The 25761-nt window shown below is 56.3% G+C and overlaps 10 protein-coding genes across 10 annotated transcripts; 8 read left to right on the top strand and 2 right to left on the bottom strand.

Annotated features, from left to right (window-relative positions):
• Positions 1 to 132: 132 nt before the first annotated feature.
• PUNSTDRAFT_52720 (uncharacterized protein) lies at positions 133 to 724 on the top strand (the record flags this gene model as incomplete). Its single annotated transcript, XM_007384174.1, has 1 exon — positions 133 to 724. A coding segment is annotated over exon 1 (457 nt), but the record flags the coding sequence as incomplete, so codon positions are not given.
• Positions 725 to 2067: 1343 nt separating this feature from the next.
• Positions 2068 to 4762, top strand: PUNSTDRAFT_143920 (uncharacterized protein; the record flags this gene model as incomplete). The annotated part of the gene is made up of 2 exons (XM_007384173.1): positions 2068 to 2281; positions 2339 to 4762. 2 exons carry the CDS (start codon positions 2068 to 2070, stop codon positions 4096 to 4098), a joined length of 1974 nt encoding a protein of 657 aa, XP_007384235.1. The 3' UTR covers positions 4099 to 4762.
• A 242-nt stretch (positions 4763 to 5004) lies between these two features.
• PUNSTDRAFT_143919 (uncharacterized protein) lies at positions 5005 to 5903 on the top strand. Its single transcript, XM_007384172.1, has 2 exons — positions 5005 to 5707; positions 5767 to 5903. The coding sequence occupies exons 1-2, from the start codon at positions 5039 to 5041 to the stop codon at positions 5833 to 5835; spliced, it is 738 nt and encodes a 245-aa protein (XP_007384234.1). The 5' UTR covers positions 5005 to 5038; the 3' UTR covers positions 5836 to 5903.
• Positions 5904 to 7001: 1098 nt separating this feature from the next.
• PUNSTDRAFT_143918 (glycoside hydrolase family 3 protein) lies at positions 7002 to 10734 on the top strand (the record flags this gene model as incomplete). Its single annotated transcript, XM_007384171.1, has 23 exons — positions 7002 to 7059; positions 7117 to 7287; positions 7354 to 7402; positions 7470 to 7490; positions 7553 to 7642; positions 7701 to 7828; positions 7885 to 7976; positions 8027 to 8081; positions 8137 to 8211; positions 8271 to 8332; positions 8388 to 8623; positions 8677 to 8771; positions 8833 to 8922; positions 8975 to 9069; positions 9125 to 9229; positions 9288 to 9400; positions 9462 to 9556; positions 9612 to 9653; positions 9709 to 9751; positions 9802 to 9887; positions 9939 to 10104; positions 10158 to 10286; positions 10341 to 10734. The coding sequence occupies 23 exons, from the start codon at positions 7002 to 7004 to the stop codon at positions 10519 to 10521; spliced, it is 2277 nt and encodes a 758-aa protein (XP_007384233.1). The 3' UTR covers positions 10522 to 10734.
• Positions 10735 to 14408: 3674 nt separating this feature from the next.
• Positions 14409 to 15218, top strand: PUNSTDRAFT_68902 (uncharacterized protein; the record flags this gene model as incomplete). The annotated part of the gene is made up of 2 exons (XM_007384170.1): positions 14409 to 14630; positions 14691 to 15218. 2 exons carry the CDS (start codon positions 14409 to 14411, stop codon positions 15216 to 15218), a joined length of 750 nt encoding a protein of 249 aa, XP_007384232.1.
• Positions 15219 to 15602: 384 nt separating this feature from the next.
• On the top strand, positions 15603 to 16962 carry PUNSTDRAFT_113842 (protein phosphatase type 1; the record flags this gene model as incomplete). The annotated part of the gene is made up of 6 exons (XM_007384169.1): positions 15603 to 15660; positions 15818 to 15949; positions 16011 to 16241; positions 16302 to 16478; positions 16534 to 16820; positions 16879 to 16962. 6 exons carry the CDS (start codon positions 15603 to 15605, stop codon positions 16960 to 16962), a joined length of 969 nt encoding a protein of 322 aa, XP_007384231.1.
• Positions 16963 to 18065: 1103 nt separating this feature from the next.
• Positions 18066 to 20230, top strand: PUNSTDRAFT_52715 (serine/threonine-protein phosphatase PP1). The gene is made up of 7 exons (XM_007384168.1): positions 18066 to 18175; positions 18358 to 18489; positions 18559 to 18789; positions 18855 to 19031; positions 19090 to 19241; positions 19303 to 19437; positions 19525 to 20230. The coding sequence occupies exons 1-7, from the start codon at positions 18118 to 18120 to the stop codon at positions 19630 to 19632; spliced, it is 993 nt and encodes a 330-aa protein (XP_007384230.1). The 5' UTR covers positions 18066 to 18117; the 3' UTR covers positions 19633 to 20230.
• Positions 20231 to 20837: 607 nt separating this feature from the next.
• On the top strand, positions 20838 to 22260 carry PUNSTDRAFT_143914 (Serine/threonine-protein phosphatase PP1; the record flags this gene model as incomplete). Its single annotated transcript, XM_007384167.1, has 7 exons — positions 20838 to 20901; positions 21051 to 21182; positions 21242 to 21472; positions 21528 to 21704; positions 21755 to 21906; positions 21958 to 22092; positions 22168 to 22260. 7 exons carry the CDS (start codon positions 20838 to 20840, stop codon positions 22246 to 22248), a joined length of 972 nt encoding a protein of 323 aa, XP_007384229.1. The 3' UTR covers positions 22249 to 22260.
• Positions 22261 to 22508: 248 nt separating this feature from the next.
• Positions 22509 to 23931, bottom strand: PUNSTDRAFT_143913 (uncharacterized protein; the record flags this gene model as incomplete). Its single annotated transcript, XM_007384166.1, has 5 exons — positions 22509 to 22981; positions 23035 to 23415; positions 23467 to 23575; positions 23633 to 23729; positions 23786 to 23931. The coding sequence occupies 5 exons, from the start codon at positions 23929 to 23931 to the stop codon at positions 22566 to 22568; spliced, it is 1149 nt and encodes a 382-aa protein (XP_007384228.1). The 3' UTR covers positions 22509 to 22565.
• Positions 23932 to 24351: 420 nt separating this feature from the next.
• PUNSTDRAFT_143912 (uncharacterized protein) lies at positions 24352 to 25280 on the bottom strand. The gene is made up of 3 exons (XM_007384165.1): positions 24748 to 25280; positions 24594 to 24696; positions 24352 to 24543 (listed from the first exon to the last, which is right to left on the bottom strand). Exons 1-3 carry the CDS (start codon positions 24996 to 24998, stop codon positions 24472 to 24474), a joined length of 426 nt encoding a protein of 141 aa, XP_007384227.1. The 5' UTR covers positions 24999 to 25280; the 3' UTR covers positions 24352 to 24471.
• Positions 25281 to 25761: the final 481 nt, after the last annotated feature.

The raw sequence follows: 25761 nt of genomic DNA, 5'->3' as shown, positions 1-25761 counted from the left end.
GTGTCCATACGAGCCTTTCATTAGCCTTTGCCGTGTTCATGTCCGTCGTCTAGGCATTGCTTCACGAGCGGAAGGAGCGGTGCAGTTTCAGTACGAATAGTCAAACGCAGGTATCATCTGGGGTTTTATTGCAATATATGGTGTTTGTACCTCGATCTAACCTGGGAGGTCCAAGCAGACACCAATATGTTTTTATCATTATAAGCAACTCTACGTCCCGAACGAGGTGACGGAGGTCGACTATGACCTCTACATCGACCGTGAATGCAAGACGATACGGACATCGTCGTTCACGCGAACCGCGCCGCAAGTTGGAGGAAGGGCGACGTGGTGGCTGGCGAGGTCCGGCGCGCAAGTCTTATACGAAGGCAATAGAAAGCCCCGTACTCCACGCACGGCAATCGCTAGAAAAGACAGAAATTCCTCCGCGGCTGACCGGTCCCGAGTTCCGACGCCCCCGCGCTCGGCAGTTCGTGATGTTTCGCTGCGAGCGAAGTTTATTGTTCTCGTGGGCCCTGTCGCGTTTCCCATCGTCGTCGTACAGCTCGTTAACGCCAAGGAGAGAGATGATGTATCAAACCATGGCTTCGGGCGAGCGAGCGAGAAGAGGAGAGACTCGGTCGGTTGAAAAGCTTGACCGAAGGGGATGGTGTTGCGTTTACCATCGTCGTGCGGATAGCTGGGGCCAAGGTTCAATGATTTAGAGAACGATATTCGGGTGAGCGAGCGACAACGAGGAACTCTGCGCGAGACTATGGGAGCAGATGCCGGCTGTCCTCATCGATTCTGTCATCCCGGCGACGTGTGCGTCAGCGGGTGACGGCATATGCGTTGACGGTGAAGCTAAGCCAGAAGCCAAGCGGGTGAAGGGACGTAGGGCCTAGGGATTAACACGGAAGCTAGTATGTGCTCCACCTTGCGTTTTGGTCAAGGAGATTTCCTCTGTGCGTACGGCACCCGGCGCATCGATATGTCGGATCAGTGAGAGTTGCTGGTCGGAGACGATTTGATTTGATTTACCAGCTTTAGAAAAGATGGCCGTGTCGAGCGACTCCTGTATCCAGCGCTCCCTGTCGTCCGCGGGGAAGCCCGATTGCGCCAACTCAGAGACGGTCCAGGGCACGGAAGCAAGCGCGACAGATCGATCTGCAATCGAGACAGGGGAGGAATTTGTGCTCCCAACGTATGCGCTCGTACGTATGCCGTCGTGGGGTCGACTGACACAGGGCTACGATATATGACTGCAGAAGGCGGATGTGTAGGTTTTCGTCGTAGAGACGGACGTGAAGTTGGAAAGTCCCGTCGGGCTGGACCGCATTAGGCCAAGAGACTGCTATTAGCGTGGACATGCAAAGTGGGCGTGGGACGGGCGCGCGAAAGGCGGCCGGAAATGTTCCACGTTCGTGGTGTGCGTAAATACATGCCCATGATGACGTCGCCAGTACCCGCACGGATGGCGACTGCGGTGTATTTTCTGCTGCAGAACCGCTGCGCCAGTGGACGATGCAGAAATAACGAGCGATAGGGAGCAGGGCGCGACCTCTATTCTTACGGGCGGAAGAGGCGGTCGCTAAGATAAGCACGATCGGATCTCACTACTGCATGTAGGCAGCGCAGCGAAGGACGGGCGGCCCAAGCAGGTCCCTGCCGGACCCAGGACAGCGGAGGATCAAGTGGCCGGAAGAGGCGAGTGCCCTGGCCGCGTGCAGCGCCTTCGTGGCCGGTCAAAAACACGGAAGGGGCGTCATATGTCCCGCCCACGTCCTGCTCCTATACAGGCGCCCTAACCACCTGACGCGGACGGCGCACGAAGGCCGGTCGTCCATTATAATCCTGCGGGGGGTTGGAGCACTACATATACCAACAACGGTCCTCGCAGCAGACGCCGCGATCTTGGCATTTTGTTATTTTGGATGCCGACTTTCCGGATCTGACAGCGCGACGGCGAACCAGCCCGGCGGATGACGATTGCGTTCGCCCGTAGTAGCCCTGTGTGCCTGCTCGGACGCCATTCACCGCCCGTTCCCTTTCACCCTGCCCATCACCACTACCACCACCACGATCCCGATGGCTTCGTCCTCGTCCTCGTCGCCGCGCGCGACGATCAGCGCGAGTGCGAGTCCACCCAAGCCGCGTTCGGACGAGTTCCGGCCCCGCTTCCCGCTCGACCCGTTCGCCGACATTCACCCGGGCCTGCGCGAGCCTTGGACAATAGCGCAAGACAGCCTCTCCTCGCTCGGCGCGCTCTCTGACCGTCGCGCAGTCATCCTCGTCCTAGGCAGTGCGTACCGGTTTTACATTGAGCAGAAACCACGTCGCTAACGGTACATGATCATAGCCCCGTCCGAGCGCGACCTCGAATCGATCTTTTACTCCCCCAGTCATGCCCACTCTCTCGTTCTCCTCGTCACCCACCAGCCACCGCCGCTCGCATCGCAACCTTTGCCGCAGCCTGCGGTCCGCGTCCTCCGCCTCCCTGCTCCGCTCGCGCTCGAAGACGCCGGCGCGGTCCGGTTCGTTCGGATCCTCGAGTGGGCCGAGCGCGTTGCCCGACGATGGCGCTCCGCGGGTGGCTCAGGCGTGCACGAACTCGCCGAAGGCGACGATGGCCTCGCCCTTCCTCCTTCACTCACCTCTCCCGGCCCGTCCTCTCCTCGAACGGTGAACAGCGTCCCCGCGTCCGTCCAGGGCTCCTACATCTCGCTCAACGCCGCGTCCACGTCGCCTCGGCCGCGATCTATGCTCCTCAGCCCCCGCTCGCGCTCTTCCTTCTTCGGCAGCAAACCCCGCACGGATCCCGCCCTCCGTCCGTTTGACGTCGTGCTCAACTTCGTGCCTCCGGGTCTGCCACAGAAGACGATGCTGAAACAGATCATCCTCGTCACCACCATCTCTCGGCCCTTTTTGGCAAGGAAGCTCCCTCCCCGGCCTCAGCCGCAGACACCCGGAGGATCCGTGAACGGCAAAGCTAAAGCGCCACCGACACCCGGGAGCCGCAGATCGTCGTATTTCGGGAAGAACAACGTGGTCTACCCGTCCTCGATGCCGGCGACGCCCGCGAGTCAGTCGCAGGATTCGCTGTACGGCGCGCTGCTGTCCGCGATGCAGACCCCCAGCACCGCCCCTAACGCTGCGCGCGCCGTCCACGTCCTACCCCTGTCCTCCTACTCAGCGCCTTCTGGCCCGTCCACCTCTTCTTCTGCGACGACAACGGGCCCGGCGCTCAAGCTCATACAGAGCATCGAGTCTTTCCTCGTCCACTTTGCCGACCCGGTGACCAGCTTACACAACGCTGGCGCTCAAGAGGACGATGAGGTCGAGCGCGCGAAGCAGTTTGTCATGACGGATTCCACCTTCCGCGCCGTGCTCGAGCTCGACGCGGCGAGTGTCCCGATCCCGGATCTCATACTCGCCGGCACGCTAGACGACGTCGGCCCGCGACAGATCCCACGCGCGTGGATCGCGGGGCCGGAAGATATCGTCGTGGTGGACGCGAACGCGGCGCGCTCTACGTCCCTCTCGGCCGCGGTGCCCCCCTCTTTCGCGCGATCATCGAGGCCATCGACGGCGCCGCGCGCGGTCTCGCTCGGGAGCGCAAGCGCGACCATCCCCGGATCGGCGCCGATCTCGAGGGCGTTGATACCTGGCGGGAGGCACGGGTCGGCACCCGCGGCGCCACAGAGTCTGAGCATGCAGGCGCGCGCGATGGGTCTCGGCATCGCCACGCCGCCGCCGACGCCGCCGACGGTGTCGCGGACAGACCTGGCGAACGACGCACCTCCGGCTAGCACGCCTAGGGCTCCAGATCGGACGAAGGCGAAGCTGCGCGAGAAGAACGAGGCGGTGGTGCCGCTGCCGACGCCGCCGGTGTCGGACGAGTCGTCGACATCGGGCAGCGAGTGTCACCTCGGCGCGGGCAGTTCTGGGCTTGCGCGGGCGGAGGCGGAGGCGGCGGTTGAGGCGGTTGAGGTGCGCACCACGAGTACGGGGTCGGGCAAGAGGCGGTCGAGGTGGAAGTTTTGGAAGGGCTCTGGTTATCGAGGCGAGGGGTTGGGGGTGGTGAAGGAGGAGAGGAAGGTGCTCGTGAGGGCGCGGTGAGGCGGCGACGATGGCGTGGGCGGATTAAGATGAACATATCGCGGTCTTGACCCGCGAGTGCTGCGGCCATGGGGGCGTTGCGCGCAGGACCCGCGGACGTGGACCCGTTTTCGCTGCCTTCTTGACGTCGGGCTCGCCGTCCTCGACGTGGCTATCGCTCGCCGCTACACCCTCGTTTTTTTTGGCTGCCGACTACGTCAGGCCTCTTCGTCGAAAGACGCTCCGGAAAATCGTCCAATTCGACGAAGATGGGTCAGTCCGGCGCGTGCTTGGCAAGTTTCACACTCATGAAGGAAAAAAATATGCCCCGGAGATCTTGCTTCAGCTTCGCAGCTTTTCGTTCGACTCGGTCGCATGGACAAAACCAACCTCGCTCACGCTCTGTTTCTGTGATGAATGATCATAAGGACTCTGCCCTACTAGTACTACACGCCCCCATCGCATCCTGCATAGCAATTTGCATCGTCATTATTCTTCTTGGATCACGTTCCTTTTAATCGTTTTCATCGATGTCGTTGATGTTTAGGTTACATCTCATATTGTCCCCCGAGCTTCATATACTACTACACTAGACTTTTTGCAGTTTTTTTTTTGCATCGAACGCTCTTTCCGCGACATCTAGGTGTACTTGATATTTAGCAGTGACATCTCGAACCAATATAACAATCCATGGCAAGTAAATGGAATTCGAAGGTCGAAGTCCGTTTTACGTTGTCAATCTGGTCGAACGTGATGGACATTCAGACGTACCGCAGGCAGGAGTCAATATCTGTGATAAACGACGGCACCATAGGGAACGTATCGTACGTGTGCGTCATGGGGTTGTCGGTCTTGCTGCTACGTACAAGAGGCTACGCGTGAGAACCTCCCGGTAAGGCAAGAGCTGACACAGCCTCGCCACACCTTCCAAGCTCTCCTTCGTGTCCCGGACCAAGGAGAGATGTCCGCAACGCAGGCGCTCCGCGCCGTAAAGGCCTTCCGCGTCCGGGAGCTGACAAGACTACCTCCTCTTCCCGGCGCACCGCCAAAAAACCCGAGCCTGTTCAACCCGTTTCTGCCGTCGCGCAACCCAGTCACCGGCCGCTGGGAAAAGCCGCTCTACTCCAGGCGCAGGCAGAAGGAGCTCGTCAAGGCGGCCAAGCTCAGCGACACGCTCGACCTGCTTCCGCCCGGCCCGAAGTGGGACCCGAATCCTGTCTACGAGTCGCCGAAGGAACGCAAGGCGAAGGCGAAAGCTGCAGGCGCGAAGCCGGACGCGAAGCCGCAGGCCGCGGCGACGACCTCAGGTACCGTCGACGCGGTCAAGGCGGTGACTCAGCAGGTCCTCGAGCCCGATAGCGAAGAGGTGGTAGCTGAACCCGCACCGTCACGACCGCTGGCGTGGGCTCTCCGTTTGCGCCCGGGACGCGTTAGGAGGATATGGAAGGCGGAGGTGACGTGGGAGGGCAAGGTGCCCGCGCGGAAGTACGAGGGCCCCATTGTCAAGATGTACGCGGGACGCAAGAAGATGTTCAAGGGCCACAAGTGGCAGCGAGAGATGCCGCGGAAGATCGTGCGGAGGAGGATCCTCTTGCGCGATATGCCGGAACGTATCGCCAAGTACAGGGCGGTGAGTACGATTCCTATCCTTTTCTTATCTTCAGTGAATGACTTCGCGTCGCCTTGCAGTACTACCGCCGCCGCCGTCCGAACCCGCTCAAGCCTGCCAAGGGCGCGGCCTCGAAGCTACCTTTTTAGAGTCGTCTACTCCACATTCACGAAGCCTGTATCTATCGTTGACTTCCCTAATGCTATCGCACCGCAATCCCACAAAAGTCTCGAGCGGAAGTGTATCCCGCTGGCCATGCACGGGGATTGCGAAGCCTGCATTCTAACATGGCAGTCATCCGCAGGCCCCCCTCGGTCTTCCGCCCCAAGCCGGGCCGTCTGCAGGCTACTTTATCTGAGTGTCTCCGTGCCCTCGGGACTCCTCGAGTTGTCATTCTGTTCCTCGAATTGCGACATCCTGTTGACGTCGCTCAGGCCGATGGTCGCTATAATTCGCTCCTGAATTTTCGCCATTTATGGTCCCTGATTGTAATCAACTGCCGCTGCAAAAGCCACGATGTCCGCATCAATCGATCTTGGCAAACGTATCTACAAGTGTCGTGACTGTGCCTCGAAGAGGTTACCCATGTATTAACCAGCCTGGACCGAATGCCTTTAGGGTCATAGTGGTGGATGTCACCAAGTCAGACGCAACTCCGTATGTGGTCGTCCGGGCGATCCGTGCGGAATTCTTCGTATTTCGCACCGTAGCAATGCATGGGAGTGGGTCAGGTTGGGCCGTCCGAGTGAAGCGCTGCGAACCACGTGGGAAGAGCCGGCTGACCGGCATTGCCGATTCTTCCTTCATGCGTGCGCGGGTAATGCGCTTGTACTCCGCCTGTGTGGGCGAGCAAGGTGTATCGCGCCGCCCGCCAACACCAAGCGAAGCGACGCTCGTGTCGCAAGTTTTCCTGGAATAGGTCGTCTTCTTGTGCACCTCATGGCTTGCAGGCCCGTCGCCGTGGTCAGGAAATTCCGGGACACCGATAACTAACTTTCATGAAGTGCTCAGCTCCGATCCCTCGTCGATACTCCCTGACATGACTATTCGCTCACATAATAGACGACCTCCGGGCACGCTCGGCAGAAATTCCGTCTGCTTGATCGGCCATGGCGGCCAACTTCTCCTGGATATATCCCATCAAACTTCTTTTGTTGACGTTTCGGCGACACACTATGTCATGCCCCGAGGATCGTTCGCTTCCGGGGGACCCAGCGGAAGCCATATAATCGTCCACGAGCTACTTGCGGCGTTCAACCGCTGAGATCGCCCTTACCCCGCATCCTTGCGTTCACCACAGTAGTACTCGGCGAGCATGGTTCGCTCGGTCTTTGTCGGAACTCTTGGCCTTTTGCCGTTCGTTGTTGCTCAGCGTACGTGATACCACCTAAGAGAAAAGGGTTGCGCATCTCTGACCGTGTGACCACCAGTGGGCAGCTCTCAGTGGGATGCCGCATATACCAAAGCACAAGCGGCCGTGACGAAACTCTCGCAGAGCGACAAGGTGAATCTTGCGACGGGGACCGGGGTTCTCGGTGGCAATTGTACAGGCAACATCAAGCCGATCCCGAGCATTGGCTTTCCCGGACTTTGTCTGGAAGGTGTGCCCCACTCCAACATCATGCTGCTCCTGATCTGGGTGTAACAACTTCGTACGCGTTGTTTAGATAGTCCGCTGGGCGTCCGGAGCACCGACCTTGTCTCTGCCTTTCCTGCGTATGTTCCTTGTTATTGACATCAACGAGTAATGCCATGATTGATCATCGGTCGTGCATATATGCAGCGGAATCAATGCGGCCGCCACGTTAGGCACCTTCAAATCGTATACCGCGCATCAACTATGCTGATATCTCGTTCTCATTCCAGATTCAGCCGAGATCTGATTCAACAGCGCGGTGCGGCTATGGGCCAGGAGTTCCGCGGAAAGGGCGTGAATGTACAGCTCGGACCGATGATGTCAGTTTGTGTGGCCCGGCGCCGTGGAGTGCAGGTGCTCATGCTGATCCTATGCTAGGAATATGATGCGGAGCCCAGACGCGGGTAGGAACTGGGAAGGCTTCGGCGGTGATCCTTACCTTGCCGGTGAAGCCGCGTTCGCAACCGTTACTGGTATTCAGGCTCAAGGCGTGCAAGCATGCATGAGTGAGCGGTTTGCGATCCCCCTGACATCGGCATAGTGCTAAGTCCCTGCCGGTTAGAACATATCATTGCCAACGAGCAAGAGCATTTACGCATGCTGGAGACCTCCAACGTAGACGACAGGACAATCCACGAGCTGTACCTCCATCCGGTGAGCCTTTTCGTTCCTCCATTCCAGCGTTATTACTCATACGCGCCTAGTTCTTGCGCAGCGTCCAAGCCAATGTCGCCTCGGCAATGTGCAGTTATAACCAGAGTTCGTCCGAAGTTCCTTTACTATCGTATGAGGTACTGATAGTCGAACTCCGCAGTCAATGGCACCTATGCTTGCGAGAATGACCACATCCTAAACGATTTGCTAAAGACCGAGCTTGGATTCCGGGGATGTAAGTAGTGCAGCTAAGTGCTTCATCGCGCGTGTTTAACGGCTTTGCTTACCTATCAGACGTCATGTCGGACTGGTTCGCTACGCACTCTACGTCCACCGCCGCCAACAGAGGCTTGGACGTACGCAATCCTTATAGTCTTCCCATCGTGCTATCCTCACTTGATCTGCGTACAGATGGAGATGCCTGGCGGCCTCTATGAGGACTTGCTTGGCTTTTTCGGCGGTCTCTTAGCCCTCGCAAATGATCTGGGGACTGTAACGGATGACAGGCTGGACGAGATGGCTACGCGAATCCTTGCTGGTTGGTACCTCCTCGGCCAAGACGAGGGCTATCCCGCGGTCAACTTCGACGCGCACGACGCGAACAGCAACGTGAATCAACATGTCAACGTGCAAGGGAATCATAAGGAGTAAGCATCTCCAAACCTGTCAGCATACTGGCACTAACGAGCGGGCCGCCCAGTATAATTCGAACCATTGGCGCGGCGTCGACTGTGCTCCTCAAAAACACGGGTGGCGTTCTCCCTCTGCATAAGCCCAGGACCATCGGCATTATTGGTACGCGTCGATGGTTTGTGACCTTGTGACCTGAATAAACCTTTGACGACCATGGATATAGGTAGTGATGCTGGCTCGAACCCGAATGGAATCAATGCTTGTGACTACAACGCCTGCGACTCCGGGATCCTTGCTATGGGCTGGGGCGTGCGTGATTTCTACGTCGTCTCTATGGATGCCTTTATGCTGACTCGAGCCCACAGAGCGGGTAATGACGTCCTCATCTCAGAGGCCTCATGGTCATACTAACCTATATCTGTGGACGTTCAGCACGAACAACTTTCCCTATCTGATCACCGTGCGTAGTCCTGGAATTATTTTGATTCGAGAAGCTTAAGCACTGCGCGCTATAGCCCTTGGACGCGATCACGAACCGCTCTGCCCAAGACGGTACCGTTGTCACCTCAAGCCTGTCTGATACCGATACGAAAACAGCCGCGAGCGTTGCAGCTGGCAAGGTACGTAGTCACCAAGCATGCCGGAGGAGACCATGCCTTACGGATTGCATTTATACAGGACTATGCTCTCGTATTCTTGAGTTCGGACTCGGGCGAGAACATCGACATCATCGTGGAGGGTAACATCGGCGACCGCAACGACCTGAACGCGTGGCACAGCGGAGATGCTTTGTGAGACTGGATTTCTCTGCGGTATCTCTTGGACGATGGCTAATGAGTGCTGCCGGCGCAGGGTGGAAGCCGTTGCCGCTGTGAACAACAACACTGTCGTGGTGGTGAACAGCGTTGGGCCCATGACTGTCGAGAAGTGGGTCGATCATCCGAACGGTGCGCGTTACTTGAGGAGGCTGAAGGATAGGATACCTGAACATCTGGTATACAGTGACTGCATTGGTGTGGAGTGGTTTGGGTGGACAAGAGGCAGGCACGTAGGCTTGAGGACTCGAATGTATATGTGCATATTGACTGTCTCTGCGCAGGGAACTCGCTCGTGGATGTGTTGTACGGTGCATACAACCCCAGGTAAGAGAATTGACATCGATCGCCTGAAATCGTAGCTGATTGCCGGTTAGTGGTCGCCTCCCGTACACCATCGCGAAGGATCCCGACGATTATGCTGCTCACTGGCAGCTTGCCCTCGAGATCGACTACACTGAAGGTAAGTGGCCTTTGAGGTAACGGGATGCATTTGGCTGACAGGCGCTCAAAGGGCTTTTCATCGACTACAAGCACTTTGACAAGGCTGGTATCACGCCTCGGTTTGAGTTCGGATTCGGGTTGTCCTATACGACGTTCGCGTACTCTGGTCTTAGCATCTCGGGCTCCGTCGGCTCGTACACGCCGCCTACTGGTGCCGGATCGTCGCTTGATTCATCGTGCGTTTCCAGAACATACACCTGCTGCACAGTGAATTCAACTGAGAGCGCAGATTGCATGAGAAGGTCTTCACTGTGACCTTCACCGTCAGGAACAACGGGACGGTGGACGGGCATGAGGTGCCGCAGCTGTACCTCAGCAAGCCAGCATCGGCGAACTCTCCTCCCAAGGAGCTGAAAGGGTAGGTTTCGATGGCCTGGCTGTGTACGGCCAATTAACTTCGTGATATTGTTAGCTTCGACTACATCGCCCTCAACTCGGGAGCGTCGTCCACGGTCGCGATACAGCTCTCCCGCTACGACCTTTCGATTTGGGACGTCGTGTCGCAACGGTGGATCATCCCCAATGGGACGTTCACTGTTTCCGTTGGCGCGAGTAGCCGTGATATCCGATTGACGGGCACTTTCCAAGTATGAAGGTCCCACCTCCACCATCATCAGCACTATGGACATTTACTGAACGGGGACCGCGCTGTTTTGCTATTTTGCTATGACGTTACCGCTCTTTCATCTCTTTTGGTTTAAACACAGATATAATACCACATGTACAGATCGAGAAGGACGTTCCTCGAAGTACATCTCTCCACAGTCCTTACCCAGTCCTTATTTCATAGTGGGAAATCAATTCAGTCGTTCTGGTTAAAATGAAAGATGTGCACTCGGCTTGCTGTCTTTGCCTGGGATCGTCGTGCAAGAAGCTTCTGTGCGTGTTTCGTGGCTTCCGTGCGCACATCCTCATGTCTAGAGTATCTCATCTGTTCGAATATACAGCGGAAAAGACTGGATACCACGCTTCCTCGCTGTTGCTGCTCATGGTCCCGACATCGAATGAATTGGTTTATTGATAGCTACCATGTTCCGGATGTCGTAGTTGTATGGTCATAGTGGGGTATTTTGCTGCGGTGTGATAGTGAGCATACACTCGCCTCGCCACGGGTGCGTCATGCCGCCTCCTGCTGGGTTTGACTTGGATACTTAACGTGGGGTCAAACCTGAACAGCTCCGCTAAAATGGAGATCTCGAGCGCCATCGATTCGGCGACGTATAGACACTGACAAACATGCTCCTTCGTGGTACAAATCACGAGAATGAGCATGTGTACAATGTGCCGCCGATGGATAATGCAGGACGCTCGAACGTAACATATGTAGTGGGCAAAGATGGATTCGGGAGATTGTTGGCCGTGGCGTAAGGGTCGATGGTGAGCCTTGTTGGTTGAGATCCGGGCTTGTCCCTATTTTCGTGTCAGCGATGTGACGCCATTGGGCCGTCCTGCGGTTCTGCCGCCATCCTCCACCCGCCGCGTCCTGCTCCAAGTTCCCGTAATCCATGCCACCCTATCCTCATCAATAGACACAACAACGCACACGACGCCTCCAACCATGCCGACGACGACCACCGAGTCAGACACGGCGACGGCGACCCAGGTGCGCGATCATAATTTCATGCGCCAATAGTGATGTGTTTACCAAGCTCGCTCGACCCATGCGCAGGCGCGCTTCAGCGTGTTCAAGAAAATCGCGAGCGTCGGACGCAAGCGCAAAGGCTCGGGCATGGACGCTGCGGACGCCAACAACCCGTACGGGCGTGCGCACAGGTCCATGGACGGACGACCGAAGCCATTCATTTCCCAACCCGTGCTCGGTCTGCCTTCCGGCCGCGGGGATGGCGCACCCAGCAGCGTCAACTCGTCCGATACCGATGTCCCGTCCTCGCCTCGGGGAAGTTCATTCAGGATAGCGATCAGTCGCTCGTCCTTTTCGTTTGGAAGGACGCGCTCTCGAGACGAGAGGATCACGCCCTCCGTATCTGCGCCGAGGCTCAGACCATCGGCTACGACGCCAAAGCCGGCCACCAACCATCGTACTGAAGGTACCTCGTCAGCCAGCAGTAAACATACCAATGGCTCTGCGAATACAATGCAATCATCTCCCGACGTGCACGGACAGTCTCCTATCCCGGCTGCACCCGCGATCCCCAATGGGAAACCGGCGCAGCCGCCACCGCCTCCAGTCGCGTATTCTCGAAGTTCCCCGGGAAGCCGACAGTCTAATCAGGGATCGAGAGGGGGTGCGGCACCGCGCATTCCATCACTCCTCGTGTCCGAAGGCCTTGGAATTGACCACGAGCTTAAGACATTCACAAACGCCAGCATTGATGATTCCCCGCGACCTGTGACGAATGACGTTATCGCACCCGCATCTCCACCAAGCGTCCCCGCACCGAGCATTGTGTCGACGCCTGCATCACCGTCGACGCCGACCGCCTCGCCCGTGGCGCGTCAAGTGAAGCTCGCACTCCCCGACAAGAGCACTCCCTCCTCTTCAGACTCGACGCCCACGCCACGACCTCTCAACAATCAGCGCCCACCTTCCATCCTCCTCAACAAGAATCAAACACCCATCCCTGACCCCTTTTCCATCCCGGGCCAAGGTTCTCATAACCTCGAACCTTCTGTCCACTCTATGATCGAGACTGTTCCCCGCCAGTCCAGCGTGCCACAGACACTGACCCAATCCCAAACTCTTCCCTCACATATCCGTCGAGCCGGCGCTCCGTCGTTCACCCTTCCGTCCCCACGCCCATTACCGGCCAGCGGGAGCTTTTCGCGGTTGACCCTGAATGAGCTCACGGGCGGGGCCCGTCTGAGTCCTAGCATCACTATACGACAACCGCTAATGCCTATTCTAACGCTGCCCCCACTTCCGCCAACGACTCAAGCGGAGGCAGCGCCCCCTCGCCCTCAAAACGCTGCGCGGCTTAGGAGCATGCCACGGCTGAGCCTGGCGGGGAGCAGCGGTGTGCGTGAGGAGGAAGAGGAGGACGATAGCGCCGACCACGGCAACGCCGCGCTGGACAGCGACGAGGAAGACATGGAGCACGACGACAGCGATTCGGGCACGACAGAAGGTGCCGAGAGTGGGCGGCAGAGGGAGCGCGAAAGCCGTGGGCTCCGCACACCGCGCTTGGACCTAGGTGCTCTGAAGCCGACGCGGGTATTGAGCGGATTAGGAGCTGCGACGCCAAAACCGGGCAAGATGATGGACTACTTCTCCTCGCCGAAACAGCCACAGGAACAGCGACAACAACAAGGATCATCGCAGGGACGGGAACGCAAGAGGAGTGCGGCGAGCGAGTCGCCGTCGACGACTCCGCGCCAGGCGGACGTGCCGCTCCCTCCGGAGCCGGAAAGACAACTCAGTGATTCGCCGTCGAGCCTTCGTTCCCCTGCGCTGCCCCTGCCCACCAGCCCGCGCCTGGGCGCGGACTCCAATAGGCCCAGCTTGACGCACCACGCGAGCAAGAGCATGGTAGACCTCTTGAGCCCTGGCCGTCAGCGCGGGACCATCTTCGACGACCCCCAGGCGTCGACCTCGACAGCCGCCGCGTCGCAGAGCCCGCACGCGACGTTGAAGCGCCGCGGGTCGATGCCGACGTTCACGAACCCGTCGGCGCCACCGCCGCCGTACCCTGCGTTCGCGCCGTTCCCGGTCAAGATGCGCAGGGGATTCACGGGTATACAGCCGCGGGACGACGAGGGCGCAGAGAAGCTGCCGCCATATACGAATAGCTTACATCTTGTCGGTCTTATGCCTAGGAAGTTGGAGTTCGAGAGCGCGGGCGTGCAGGCGAGGGATCGCAAGTGGAGGAGGTAAGTGATCACGTGCTAGCCAATCTGAGGGGGACCCCGTCGGGATGCTTATTGGATTTTGTGCAGGGTGGTGTGCGAGCTGGAGGGCACGGTGTTTAGGATATACGAACCGCCCCCGAGCGGCAACACGGTCAAGCGCGTCGGCCAGTGGTGGGAGAAAAAAGTCGGTGTTGGAGACTCAACCATCGTCGCGCCGCTCTCGACTGCCGTGCGGTCTCAGAGCCAGGGGACACAGGCTCAAGCGCAGACGGAACTCGTTAGGGATCCGAAAGCTAATGATGATTCGGCGAACGCGAGTCAGTCTCCTGTTACCGTTCAGGAGAGCCCACAGCAGCAGCAAGAGGCGGGTTCAAGGATGCGGAGCTCGAGGAGTTTGGCATCCACGTTGTTGCATCCGTCGAGGGCGGCGAGTCCGGGATCACGGAGTAGCATTGACATACCCGGAGATGGGTCCAGGCAGGGACGGAGCTCCTTCTCGGCCGCGCGATCGACATCTGGGAGCAGTTCGGGCTATATCAGCGGCAGCGCGTCCTCGGGACACGTCACGAGCGCCACAAGCCGGACGAGCATGTCGAGCATGGGCGATTCGCGCTCGCGCATTTCGACCACTTCGCCCCCGGCGAACTCGCCTACCTCGCCCACGGGCTCCACGATGGCGAGCAGCCAGAGCCGGCTTGACCTTGCTACGGAGAAGTCACAGGCAATACCCATTCCGGACAGGAAGTACCTTATCAGGGAGTATACGATGCAGCACGCGGAGAGTGGGCTCGGGAGCGACTACGTGAAGAGGAAGAACGTGATTCGAGTGAGGATGGAGGGCGAGCAATTCTTGTTGCAGGCACCAGATGTGTCGGGCGTAGTGGATTGGATAGAGGTATGCATCTACGCGCTTCTGTGATGGTCAGGAATGACTCGTAATGACAACTCTCAATAGGGTTTCCAAGCTGCTCAGAACATCGCGCTCGACATAGACGAAAGGCCCATGCCCAAAGGGCCGCTCTTCCCGAGGTTGGCGTCGTCTACTCCATGTTTGACGCGTTCGCTGACTATGACTATGCAGGAGGAGGAGACGCAGAGCTCGGCGTCCCGAAGACCAGGCCCGCACTCAGAATTCCTCTGGCGCCGACAACGCTGGCGCCTCGGAGCGCGCCCGCGCCGAGCGAGACGAGAACGGCATACCGGTCGCCCAGCCCTCACATGCGGCGCGGTAGCATTGGCACAGCAGACCCAAATGTCCTGCGCGATACCCCCGGCTACGAGAAACGACAAGTCCTTTGTGCCAGTAATATCAACATCTGTTCTGTTTGTGTACACACGTTCAGGTCTTCCAGTCACGGACTCGAACAAAGGCATGGCATGGCATTCACGACTCTCATCCATCCAACGTTCACCGGCAATCATTTGCAACTACTTATCCTACGCTCCCTCGTATAGCCTCTTGTTAGATCACCCATCGTTGTAATACGTGTAAGAACAGAGCTAGCTGTTGTACATCGCCCCTCAGACTAAAGAATGACCTGGGATCGTCGGGGAATGATCGCCGGAAGACCGGTGCCAACTAGTCCCATTGTGCTATTTTCGAGCTCGCCACTGTACGTGACCAAGCCAGACCAGAGCGAATTGCGCGCTCTCGCCATCGGGCTTCATCCGGGACTCTGCGAAAAGCTAACAAGGATCTTGGCTTGAGCTATTGCACTGCGATATCAAGGGACCCCGCTGCTAGGCTACACTCGGGACAACGCTCACTCTTCTCCCACAACCTATCCGGACGCCGTTCGTGGCTCAAAGCACCTCGTCAAAGCAACTTACTTCACGAAGCGACACGCTTTCGGGACCGACGCAAAGCATGGCGGAATCCGTAATGGAGGCGGACGTTGATAGTATAATTGACCGTTTGCTCGAAGGTGAGTCTGGAATCTGGGTTATCTTTGGCATTGCGTGCACTCCATGCGTTGGAGGCGCGGTCATTGGCCGGTCATGGCTCCCGAATCTGGGAGAGATTGTCGAAGCCCTGAAACGTGGACGTGGACGGCCTCTCATCTCGGTGTTCTTTCGTCGCAGTGCGAGGACATCGTCCGGGGAAGACGGTCACCCTGCAAGAGTACGAGATCAAGTACCTCTGCGTCAAATCGCGCGAGATCTTCATAAATCAGCCTATCCTCCTCGAACTGGAGGCGCCGATTAAGATATGCGGTGAGTATCGACCTCGCCCTCCCGCGGTAGCGTGTTGACCCGTGCTTCGCTCGGTGTTCAGGCGATATTCACGGCCAATACTACGACCTCCTCCGGCTATTTGAGTACGGTGGCTTCCCACCTGAGGCGAATTATCTCTTCCTTGGCGATTACGTCGATCGGGGGAAGCAATCTCTCGAGACGATCTGCCTGCTGCTGGCGTACAAGATCAAGTACCCCGAAAACTTCTTCATACTCCGCGGCAACCACGAGTATGCCAGTATTAACCGCATATACGGGTTCTACGACGAGTGTGCGTGCAGCTTGCCGCGCAGTGCCGAACCTATATGATGGTTAACGTGCGTGCATATAGGCAAACGAAGGTACAACATCAAGTTGTGGAAGACGTTCACGGACTGCTTCAACTGTCTACCCATCGCTGCCATCATTGACGAGAAGATATTCTGTATGCATGGAGGTCTAAGCCCCGATCTACAGAACATGGAGCAGATTCGCAGGGTGATGCGGCCCACGGACGTTCCCGATACAGGTGTGTGCCACGATCATATGTTCCGTCGTATACTAGCTCACTGGATCTTTCATAGGGCTCGTTTGCGATCTCTTGTGGTCTGATCCGGACCGGGAAATCACCGGGTGGTCGGAGAACGATCGCGGCGTCTCGTTCAGGTTTGGGCCAGACGTAGTTGCCCGCTTCTTGCAGAAGCACGATCTAGACCTGATCTGTCGAGCGCACCAAGTCGTGGAGGACGGCTACGAGTTCTTCGCCAAGCGCCAGCTCGTCACCCTCTTCTCCGCCCCGAATTATTGCGGCGAGTTCGACAATGCGGGCGCTATGATGAGTGTGGACGAGACTCTGCTCTGTTCTTTCCAAGTAAGTTTTATCTTAGTTCTAGCGGATGACGATGGTGGTGATCGAGACCGTGCTTCAGATCCTGAAGCCTGCGGAGAAGAAAAATCGGTACCCGTATGGCTCTGGGAGACGTGGTCCGCCGCCGGGCACACCGCGACGATGACTTTTCCACGGGCTCGACGAGCCTGCGCGCTGGACGCGGTGGGCGAGGAAGACAATGCCGCATCGCTGCAAAGGCGGACGGACAATACGGAATATAATGTGGATTAACCTCCACCCCCCCCCCCATAATACAGGCGCCGATTCCACTCCAAGGAGTCGTGGCCTCTCTTTGCGCCGAGGAGGGATGATTGGATGAACGAAGCGGAAGGAAACTAACAGGAACAAAGCGAATGCCGAGAACGCGCCGCGTTTTGTCGAGCAGGAGAGGATGTGCAATCCAAACACTTCGGCTGCTCAACGAGTCACTGGGCAAGTCACAGTCCCGGAAGGCGCCTGTGGTTGTCCGACCGTCCTGGGGTGCATGTCCTTGCATATGGACTTGCCCTGGAATGCACCCCGCGGCAACGGAGGTGCGAACTTCGCTTTTGTTTACCGCGGGCGCGTTGTTGAATCTTGGATCTGGATCAGAGAACGCCTGAGCTGGCGGGTCCAGACCTGTACCGGGCTTAGCCCGTAGCTTACGACGCAAAGCAGCACCGGGACGCGTGAGTGCATTGGTGCAGTCATTCTGTGCCAGGCTCTTCCAAGGACTACAGTTCCGCTACCGCGGAAGCACGGCTTGGGTGTCGTGGCTGTTATCTAACGAATGGAGGTGGAGCGTGTGTCATCAAGCCTAGGCCCGTATTAGATTTGTCTCTTCTGTGCGCAACCTATAGGAGTGTCGAGTATGGACCCCATCCTGTGCCTGTAAAGTATTGCTGCGTGTACCGTTTGCCGGGCAAATTGACGAGTTTTGAACGACCTCTGCCCGTGTCCAGCCGTTCCTTCGCAAAGCTCACTGGGCTAAATCACTACGTGAGTGCCGGTCGTGGGAAGGAGTTGTTTATCTTCTACCTCTCCCCGAGCCCCCTGCACCCACTCAAATCGATTTTGCGTTTCAGGCAGCTCTCGCAACTGCCAGCATACGGGCACGCCGCGGACGTTTCGTAGAGGAGAAATTTCCGAAAAGACAGAGTCCGCCCCGCCGCGGCTTGCCTGACACCGCACTCATCACTCCCTCGGCGTCTCGCCCGCCAAGCACACACACAACCGAACGCACCACCCTTTGCTCGCAATCGGGCCTCAAACACATACGCAAACGACACGCGGGGAGATAATGGCGGACTCGACTACGGAGATTGATCTCGATTCGGTCATTGACCGGCTACTGGAAGGTGAGCTGGCACACTCCTGTCTCGAACCTCGCAGTCTCGTATGTGTGGAGGCATTTTCGAGGGTTTCTCGGTCGGAGGGAGGTGGTAGCGATGGCTGGACGCTGGAGGGAGCGGATGCAGCGGGCGTCGAGGCTGGGGTTGTCGGACGACAGCAAAGAACTCTGGGCTGATCGTTCCCGTAGTCCGAGGCAACCGACCTGGCAAACCCGTCCAACTGCAAGAATACGAAATCAAATACCTTTGCACGAAGGCCCGAGAGATTTTCATCAACCAACCCATCCTTCTCGAGCTGGAAGCCCCCATAAAGATCTGTGGTACGTCCTCCCGTCGAGGATGAACGCCCCACCATGCGGCCTAACACGATCCACTGACGCATCACGAAGGCGATATACACGGTCAATATTACGACTTGTTGCGACTGTTCGAATACGGCGGGTTCCCACCAGAAGCCAACTACCTCTTCCTCGGCGATTACGTCGATCGGGGGAAACAGTCGCTCGAGACCATCTGCCTACTCCTCGCGTATAAAATCAAGTACCCCGAAAACTTCTTCATATTGCGAGGCAATCACGAGTGCGCGAGCATCAACCGCATCTACGGTTTCTACGACGAGTGTACGCCCTCCTTGCGTTGTTCCAGGGCTGACAAAGGGCTGATTCGCGTGACGTTTCGTGACCAGGCAAACGACGGTACAACATCAAGCTATGGAAGACCTTCACGGATTGCTTCAACTGCCTTCCCATCGCTGCCATCATAGACGAGAAAATATTCTGCATGCACGGCGGTCTTAGTCCGGATCTGCAGTCGATGGAGCAAATACGACGGGTGATGCGGCCCACCGACGTCCCCGACACCGGTACGCTTCATCTTCCGTGTTTGTCATACTGATTGGCTGATGCACTCGCGGACAATAGGTCTGCTTTGTGATCTCTTATGGTCAGACCCAGACAAGGACATCACTGGGTGGTCAGAGAACGACCGAGGTGTTTCCTTCACGTTCGGGCCAGACGTTGTGTCAAGGTTCCTGCAGAAGCACGACATGGACCTGATCTGTCGTGCGCATCAGGTTCGGGCTCCCTTGCGTCTCGGCTTGCGACCTCGCAACTAAGTTGTTTTCAAATTTGCAGGTGGTGGAAGATGGCTACGAATTTTTCGCGAAGCGCCAACTAGTAACGCTCTTCTCCGCGCCGAACTACTGCGGAGAATTCGATAACGCGGGTGCGATGATGAGTGTGGATGAGACTTTGCTGTGCTCCTTCCAGGTACGTGACCGCCTTCGTGAATGCGACGACACTCCTCTCGTTCTGTTATGTTGGCGGCTCTGACATGTGTTCCTTCAACGTCCATAGATTCTCAAACCGGCGGAGAAGAAGGCGAAGTACCCGTATGGGGGGATGAACCTTGGTCGACCGATGACACCCCCGCGTAAACAGAAGAAGAAGGACGGGAAGATGTAGACTGCGGCTTGCGCCGCCATGTTGTCTCATATATCCTTCCGTTTTTATTTCCTGGTCTGTTTGCGTCTCACCTCCCCATTAAGGTGGCGAATAGGATGCACGTGCGAGAGCGGCGGTGATGTGAATGGTGGCAAAGGCAGAGTGTGCGGCGCGATCGGGTACGATGAACATCCGACCCAGGCGCGTGCTCCGCGCAGGAGAGGGCACTCCGACCGTGCTGTTGCGGCTGCTGGTCGCCGAAGCGGCAAGCTCACGCAAGGGCGAGATAAAACGAGCGAACGATGCAGCAGCAGGCGTGCGGCGCATTCGGACTCGAACAGAACACCTATCCCCTCCTCCCCCGCATTTCCCCGTTCCCCTCGTTTTTTCGATTACGCGATACTGCCGCTCATTTCTATCCCTCATCCGACCCAAGCAGACATACGCTCTTGACGACGCGCATGTTAAACCCCTCGCCGGCCGTGGACGTACATCGCCTTAGATGCAACTGCACCGTTGTTGTTCGCCACCTTACACACGTCTTTCGCCCCGCCAATTACGCAACTGCCGCCACGCCTACGCTCGATACTAGTCGCTTGTACTCTGAACCTAGTTTACCTCCACGATGACAATATTCTTCTCTATCTCACTCCCGTATGCTTGCGCACGATTTCTGTTAAATGGTATGATAATGCATGTAACCTCGTGCAATTGTAAGTTTGACGTCATGATACCTGCTGTTCCGACGACGTCCTTCGCCGCGTTCACCTGCGCATGTTCTGGTTCTTTCCTCTACAACTTGCCGTACACTCTGGAGGTCACTCTGCTATTATTGGCCTTTGGGTAGCGTATTCGGTCGAATCACCCCGAGTTATCTTGCGCATGGCCCTTCGATCACCTAAGCAACTGCGCAACCGTCAGCCATCAAAAATGTTCCATTTTCTGATACATGAAAAAGGATGACTCGATTCAGTGGTGCACGCACTTATATGCTGTACTCTGACCTGCTGGCCTCTGGTTTCACCGCCTCAGTTTCTTTACCCCGACGCTGCCCATCTCCGGGCCCAGTTCCCCCTTGCATTGTGTTGCGATCGCACGTTTGGCGTGTTCATTCATACCAGTTCCATTATATCACTACCCTTGCATCTCCTTCAGAGCCCCTGCTATCTTTTAAGTAGACATTGCATTACTTGAAAGCGTAGACACGTTCCGTGCAGGATAAAATAATGCAGGCGGCTGTGCCTATCACTGAAATAGACCTTGACTCTGTCATTGACAGGCTCGTTGCAGGTGAGACGACGGCCCAACCAACGGCTCCGGGCCTTGCCGCACCAGTCCGAGCCGTGGGGAGACTCACGGCGAGAGGTCCAGGAGCGGCAGAGGTCCAGGTCTTCAGCCATTATCAAGAAATCAGCATGCTGATGCCATTTTCCCCGCAGTGCGAGGCAATCGGCCAGGAAAGCTAGTGCAGCTGCACGAATACGAGATCAAGTACCTGTGCGCCAAGTCACGAGAGGTGTTCCTCGCCCAACCCAATCTTCTGGAGCTCGAAGCCCCGATCAAGATATGCGGTACAATTACTTCCGAGTTTTCTGTTCCCCGCGGGCTAATTCTGTTTATTTTTGCCAAGGCGATATCCATGGACAGTACTATGATCTCTTGCGCCTCTTCGAGTACGGTGGCTTTCCCCCGGAAGCGAATTATCTGTTTTTGGGCGACTATGTCGACCGGGGCAAGCAGTCATTGGAGACGATATGTCTGATGTTGGCTTACAAGATCAAGTACCCGGAGAATTTCTTCCTCCTACGGGGAAACCACGAAGCCGCGAGCACAAACCGGATATACGGTTTCTACGATGAATGTCAGCATTACTATCAAAGTTGCTTGTCACACCACGTATTGAACTTCTGCGCAAGGCAAACGTCGATATAATATAAAGCTGTGGAAAACGTTTACGGACTGCTTCAATTGCTTGCCCATCGCCGCAATAGTCGGTGACCGCATATTCTGCATGCATGGCGGGCTCAGTCCGGACTTGAAGGTTATGGATCAGATACGGAGGGTTATGCGGCCCACCGACATACCGGACACCGGTAAACATTCTCTTCGATATCTCCTAGCACGCTTCTGACCGTCTTCGCAGGTCTCATATGCGACCTCCTTTGGTCAGATCCCGAAAACGCAATCAAGGGTTGGGGCGAAAACGACCGCGGAATCTCGTTCACATTTGGGCCCGACGTGGTCGCCGAATTCTTGAGCAAACATCAATTCGACCTGATCTGCCGTGCTCATCAGGTGAGCCTCAGGTCTAGGATTCATCCAACGTGGTTGTCTCAATGATGTCAGGTTGTCGAGGACGGCTATGAATTCTTTGCAAAAAGACACCTTGTCACAATTTTCTCGGCTCCAAATTACTGCGGAGAATTCGACAACGCAGGAGCGATGATGTCCGTGGACGAAGATTTGCTATGCACATTCCTCGTTCGTATAGTGTGCTTTCGTTCGAGGACAAAACAGTTGACGTCAAGGCGTCCAACTTCTCTGCTTGTCATATAGATTCTCAAACCCGCACAAAAGAAGCCGAAGAATGGGCAGTCAAGCCCATGGATTAGGAAAGCCAGAAAAAGCGGCCAATGAGTCCAATACCCCAAATCTCATGTCTGCGCTTGTGTCTCGCTCTGCACGCAGCAGAGTACTCGACGAATGCTTCCAAGTCTTGTACGAGTACAGCATGATTCGCAGTTTGTTGGATCCACTACTGTACCACCGGACTTCTGGATATCGCACAGAATTGGACTCGCGCAACTTATAATCGCGCTATCCGCGGTATACATGTACATAAGATTAGTGCTGGAGCCATAGCAATCAGAGCAATCGTAGTGAGTTCGACGTACTTGGGTATACATGCGGAGAATGAACGGGCGAACAATCCCTACAATAGTGGAACATGTCTTCTAATAAGTTTCAACATATGCCCAAGGCTGGGCGGAGGTATTGTGAGAAGGTGGAATCTCAAACAACAAGCTGCCTGCAGGAGGGAGTGTCGTCGTGCTACACGACCCAGGGGCATTGTGCACTACAGGCTCAGCGAGCGTCATCGGGCGGTTGGGGGCATTCTGTCGGTTTCGCGGATGCTCTGGTCCAGGCCCACTTGGGCGATAAGGTCGCGGGGTATTCGCATGAGCGAACTCAAGAAACTGCTCGCTGTTTTGGGTGTCGAACAGGCTACGGGGAATGCGACCGGCGGCTGCGGACGAAGAGTCCGACTCCACGACGACAAAATTCAGGTAGCCATCCTCGTCTCGCCAAGTGCGTAGCATGGGTTGCCGCTCGTATGCATGCTGGGGCCACGCGTAAGGTTGTCTGTCAGCTGAGAGAGATGATAAGTTAACGGGTAGGAGGATATTACTGTCCAGGACATACCAAGGACGTATGGAATGAAGCCACCCTGGAACTCATCTCCGTTCATTGTGACATGAACATGCCCGGGATCAGCGAGTGTCTGCCTTCGCTGGGCATTCAACGCCGATTCTGAGTTGGGGCAAGCAATCGGGTTTCCAGATTCCTGCTGCCGACGTGCGGGTGTGCGCGGTTCAGGATGTGAGGACAGCGGGCGCGCTGTTACGCGACGGAGCGGCGGACGGAAGGCTGCAGTCTCGGGGGTATATGACTGACTGTCTGAGGAGGGACGCGTGTCACCTGCGCTTGAAGTTGAATGAGGGTCAACCGCGGAAGATGCGAGTGTGGGCTGGTTGGTAGATTCGGTTAGGGACCTTGTTGGTTCGAATAATGCCTTCGGACGATCTGCATATAGTTGGGGACTCTGTGATTAAAGAATGGTATGATTGAACATACCTCGGGGTATTGAGTCAACCGCAGCCGACGGATCGAAGTGAAGGTCGGATCCGTCCAATAAGCCCACATCCAGTCCCAGGAAACCCATATCGATGCAATCGCGCATCAGCTATTCCGAAGATCGAAGGTAAGGAGCACACCCATGTGAATTGTGTTGAACCCTGACCTGGCCAACGAGTGTTAGTCGGTATGCATCACGACCGTATTTTTCTTCGTCGACGTCCGGGTCCATGGCAAGGATCTTCTCGCGTAATGATTGTATACTGCAATGATTTATCACCTTCTTCCCGATGCGTAGCTCGAAAGGTAAGTATCTCACTTTGTCAGCTCGTCGGTAAGCGGCTTCCTGAAGGGATGCCCTTCGGGCAAATCCAAAAGCACTTCGAGCACTTCGTGAACGCCGACCATGTATGAACGCCGCCCTTGAGAGCGATCGTCGCCTTTGCGAGTTGTCGCTTTCTGCATGTCTGACTGCCGGTTTTCGGTAGAGTATCGAGAGGTTTGGGTAAGGTGCAGTATATCGCTCTGGAGCTGCTCGCTTTTGAAGGACCGTGGTCGACGACATCTCCAAAATACAAGGCGCAGAAGCTAGTAGTAGATAACGACATAGTGCCCCAGGACGCATGCCGACGCATTGTCTGACTGCAGTCTGCATGAGAGTTGCCATGGCCGCGGACAGCATTGAACAACGCAAGCAGTCGTATCGAAGGAGGTTGAAGCTCAAGCTCGGAATAAGGCCGCAAACACGTGCGTTCAGACCAGCCTCGCTCACGTCATTAAGTATTAGTATTACTTATAAAGGATCAGAGGTTTGTCCAATGTCGTCTGGATGGAGCTGCTCGTGGGTGGACAGACTGGAAACGATGTGACCGCGTTCAAATTATAGTGTGTAGTAAAGTATTAGGGGTACATGTTGCCAAGCACGATGTTGGGTAAAGCAACGCATCGATGGTGGTACATTATTTGCGACCTCTTCGATACAGGTCAACGGACAGAGATAATCAATCAATACGGTGGGGGCGGGTCCGAGCTCACAATCGGTACTAGGACCTCAAGTACAACATCCGTGACCTTTTCCTGTCGGAATGTCAGCCCAAACTCATATCGTTGGCAATTTGGTCGCGTACCCCTATGCATATGAATAGTTCCCTGCACTCGTTTTTGTAGTCTCGCGTTTTGGATCCTAACGGGTCGAAGGAGGCGTTCATAGCGGGAGCCAGCTTCGTCAACCTGGATGTTGCGCGTCATAGGAGGCGTATCATCAAACTGCACACAACTTGCCGTTCATATTCCACCTCAAACTTCTTGAGATCATCCACAGGAAAATGAAACCCGTGGATCTGCAGGAGCCCGGCGGCATACTGCAGGTAGTCCTCCGCTTTCGCGAGTCTGGAACCCTTGGTCCACGTCGTGCGATAGGAAGTGGGGGGTCCATAGATGAGTTGCCTACTGTCCTTGCTGAGTAGGGCACAGTATCGCTCGGCAAGGAAGGTCTCCTCCAGGGAGAGTTTCGTGGAAGCGTCAGAAGACATGTCAGCAACGTCTAGCGATGCGATAACTGAAAGATGACTGGGATGAAGATATGGGGATGTAGGAGTGCGGGATGGAGACGCAGAGCACTGGCATGATCATTAAGTATGCGCGAACACAAAAACGTAGCATCCCCGGCGAGGAGGAACTACCCAGCGCAGCGCTCCGTCGTTGCCTTGCGGTCATGAAAGACAAAAAGAGCCATGTGCTTTGCGCAACGACGAATCGATCCTATCACGCAGATAATTCTCGCGCAACGTTCGCTCGTGGTCGCCGTGAGGCTCGACAATGGGGGCAATGTGGAGGGAGACAAAAGACGAGGCAGAGATATTGCAACTCCGCTGACGGTTCTGGCGTCCGTCTTGGTCGTCGACTGGTCGCTCTGAGCATGGGGCAGCTATTGTTCGTGGAGATCTCAACCTAGCGACCACAGGACATGGGCTCACGTATTGTGTAGCGGTGTCATGTCACATCGAACCTATGCAATTGCTGTCGCCTTTTTATCATTTTCACGATCATGGTGACACGGTCATATCGAGAAGTACGAAAATAACAAGGGTACCCAAACCACCAACTGGTACAGTATTGCAGTGACCCGTGCAATGAACTAATGACGTCGTGGAGAGGTTATGTAAATCTGGCGTGCATACACGGAAAGTTCACTGACGAAGTACAATCCCGGGGTGCCTTCTCCCCATGAGATGATGGATGATAGATGACAAATTACATCGTGAATTGTCGTTATTAGTCGTGTACAGAGTCGCA

Source organism: Punctularia strigosozonata, assembly GCF_000264995.1.
Source record: "Punctularia strigosozonata HHB-11173 SS5 unplaced genomic scaffold PUNSTscaffold_7, whole genome shotgun sequence".
Taxonomy (NCBI): domain Eukaryota; kingdom Fungi; phylum Basidiomycota; class Agaricomycetes; order Corticiales; family Punctulariaceae; genus Punctularia; species Punctularia strigosozonata.
The sequence above is the reverse complement of the archived record's forward strand: the minus strand, read 5'-3'. Positions and strand labels throughout refer to the sequence as shown.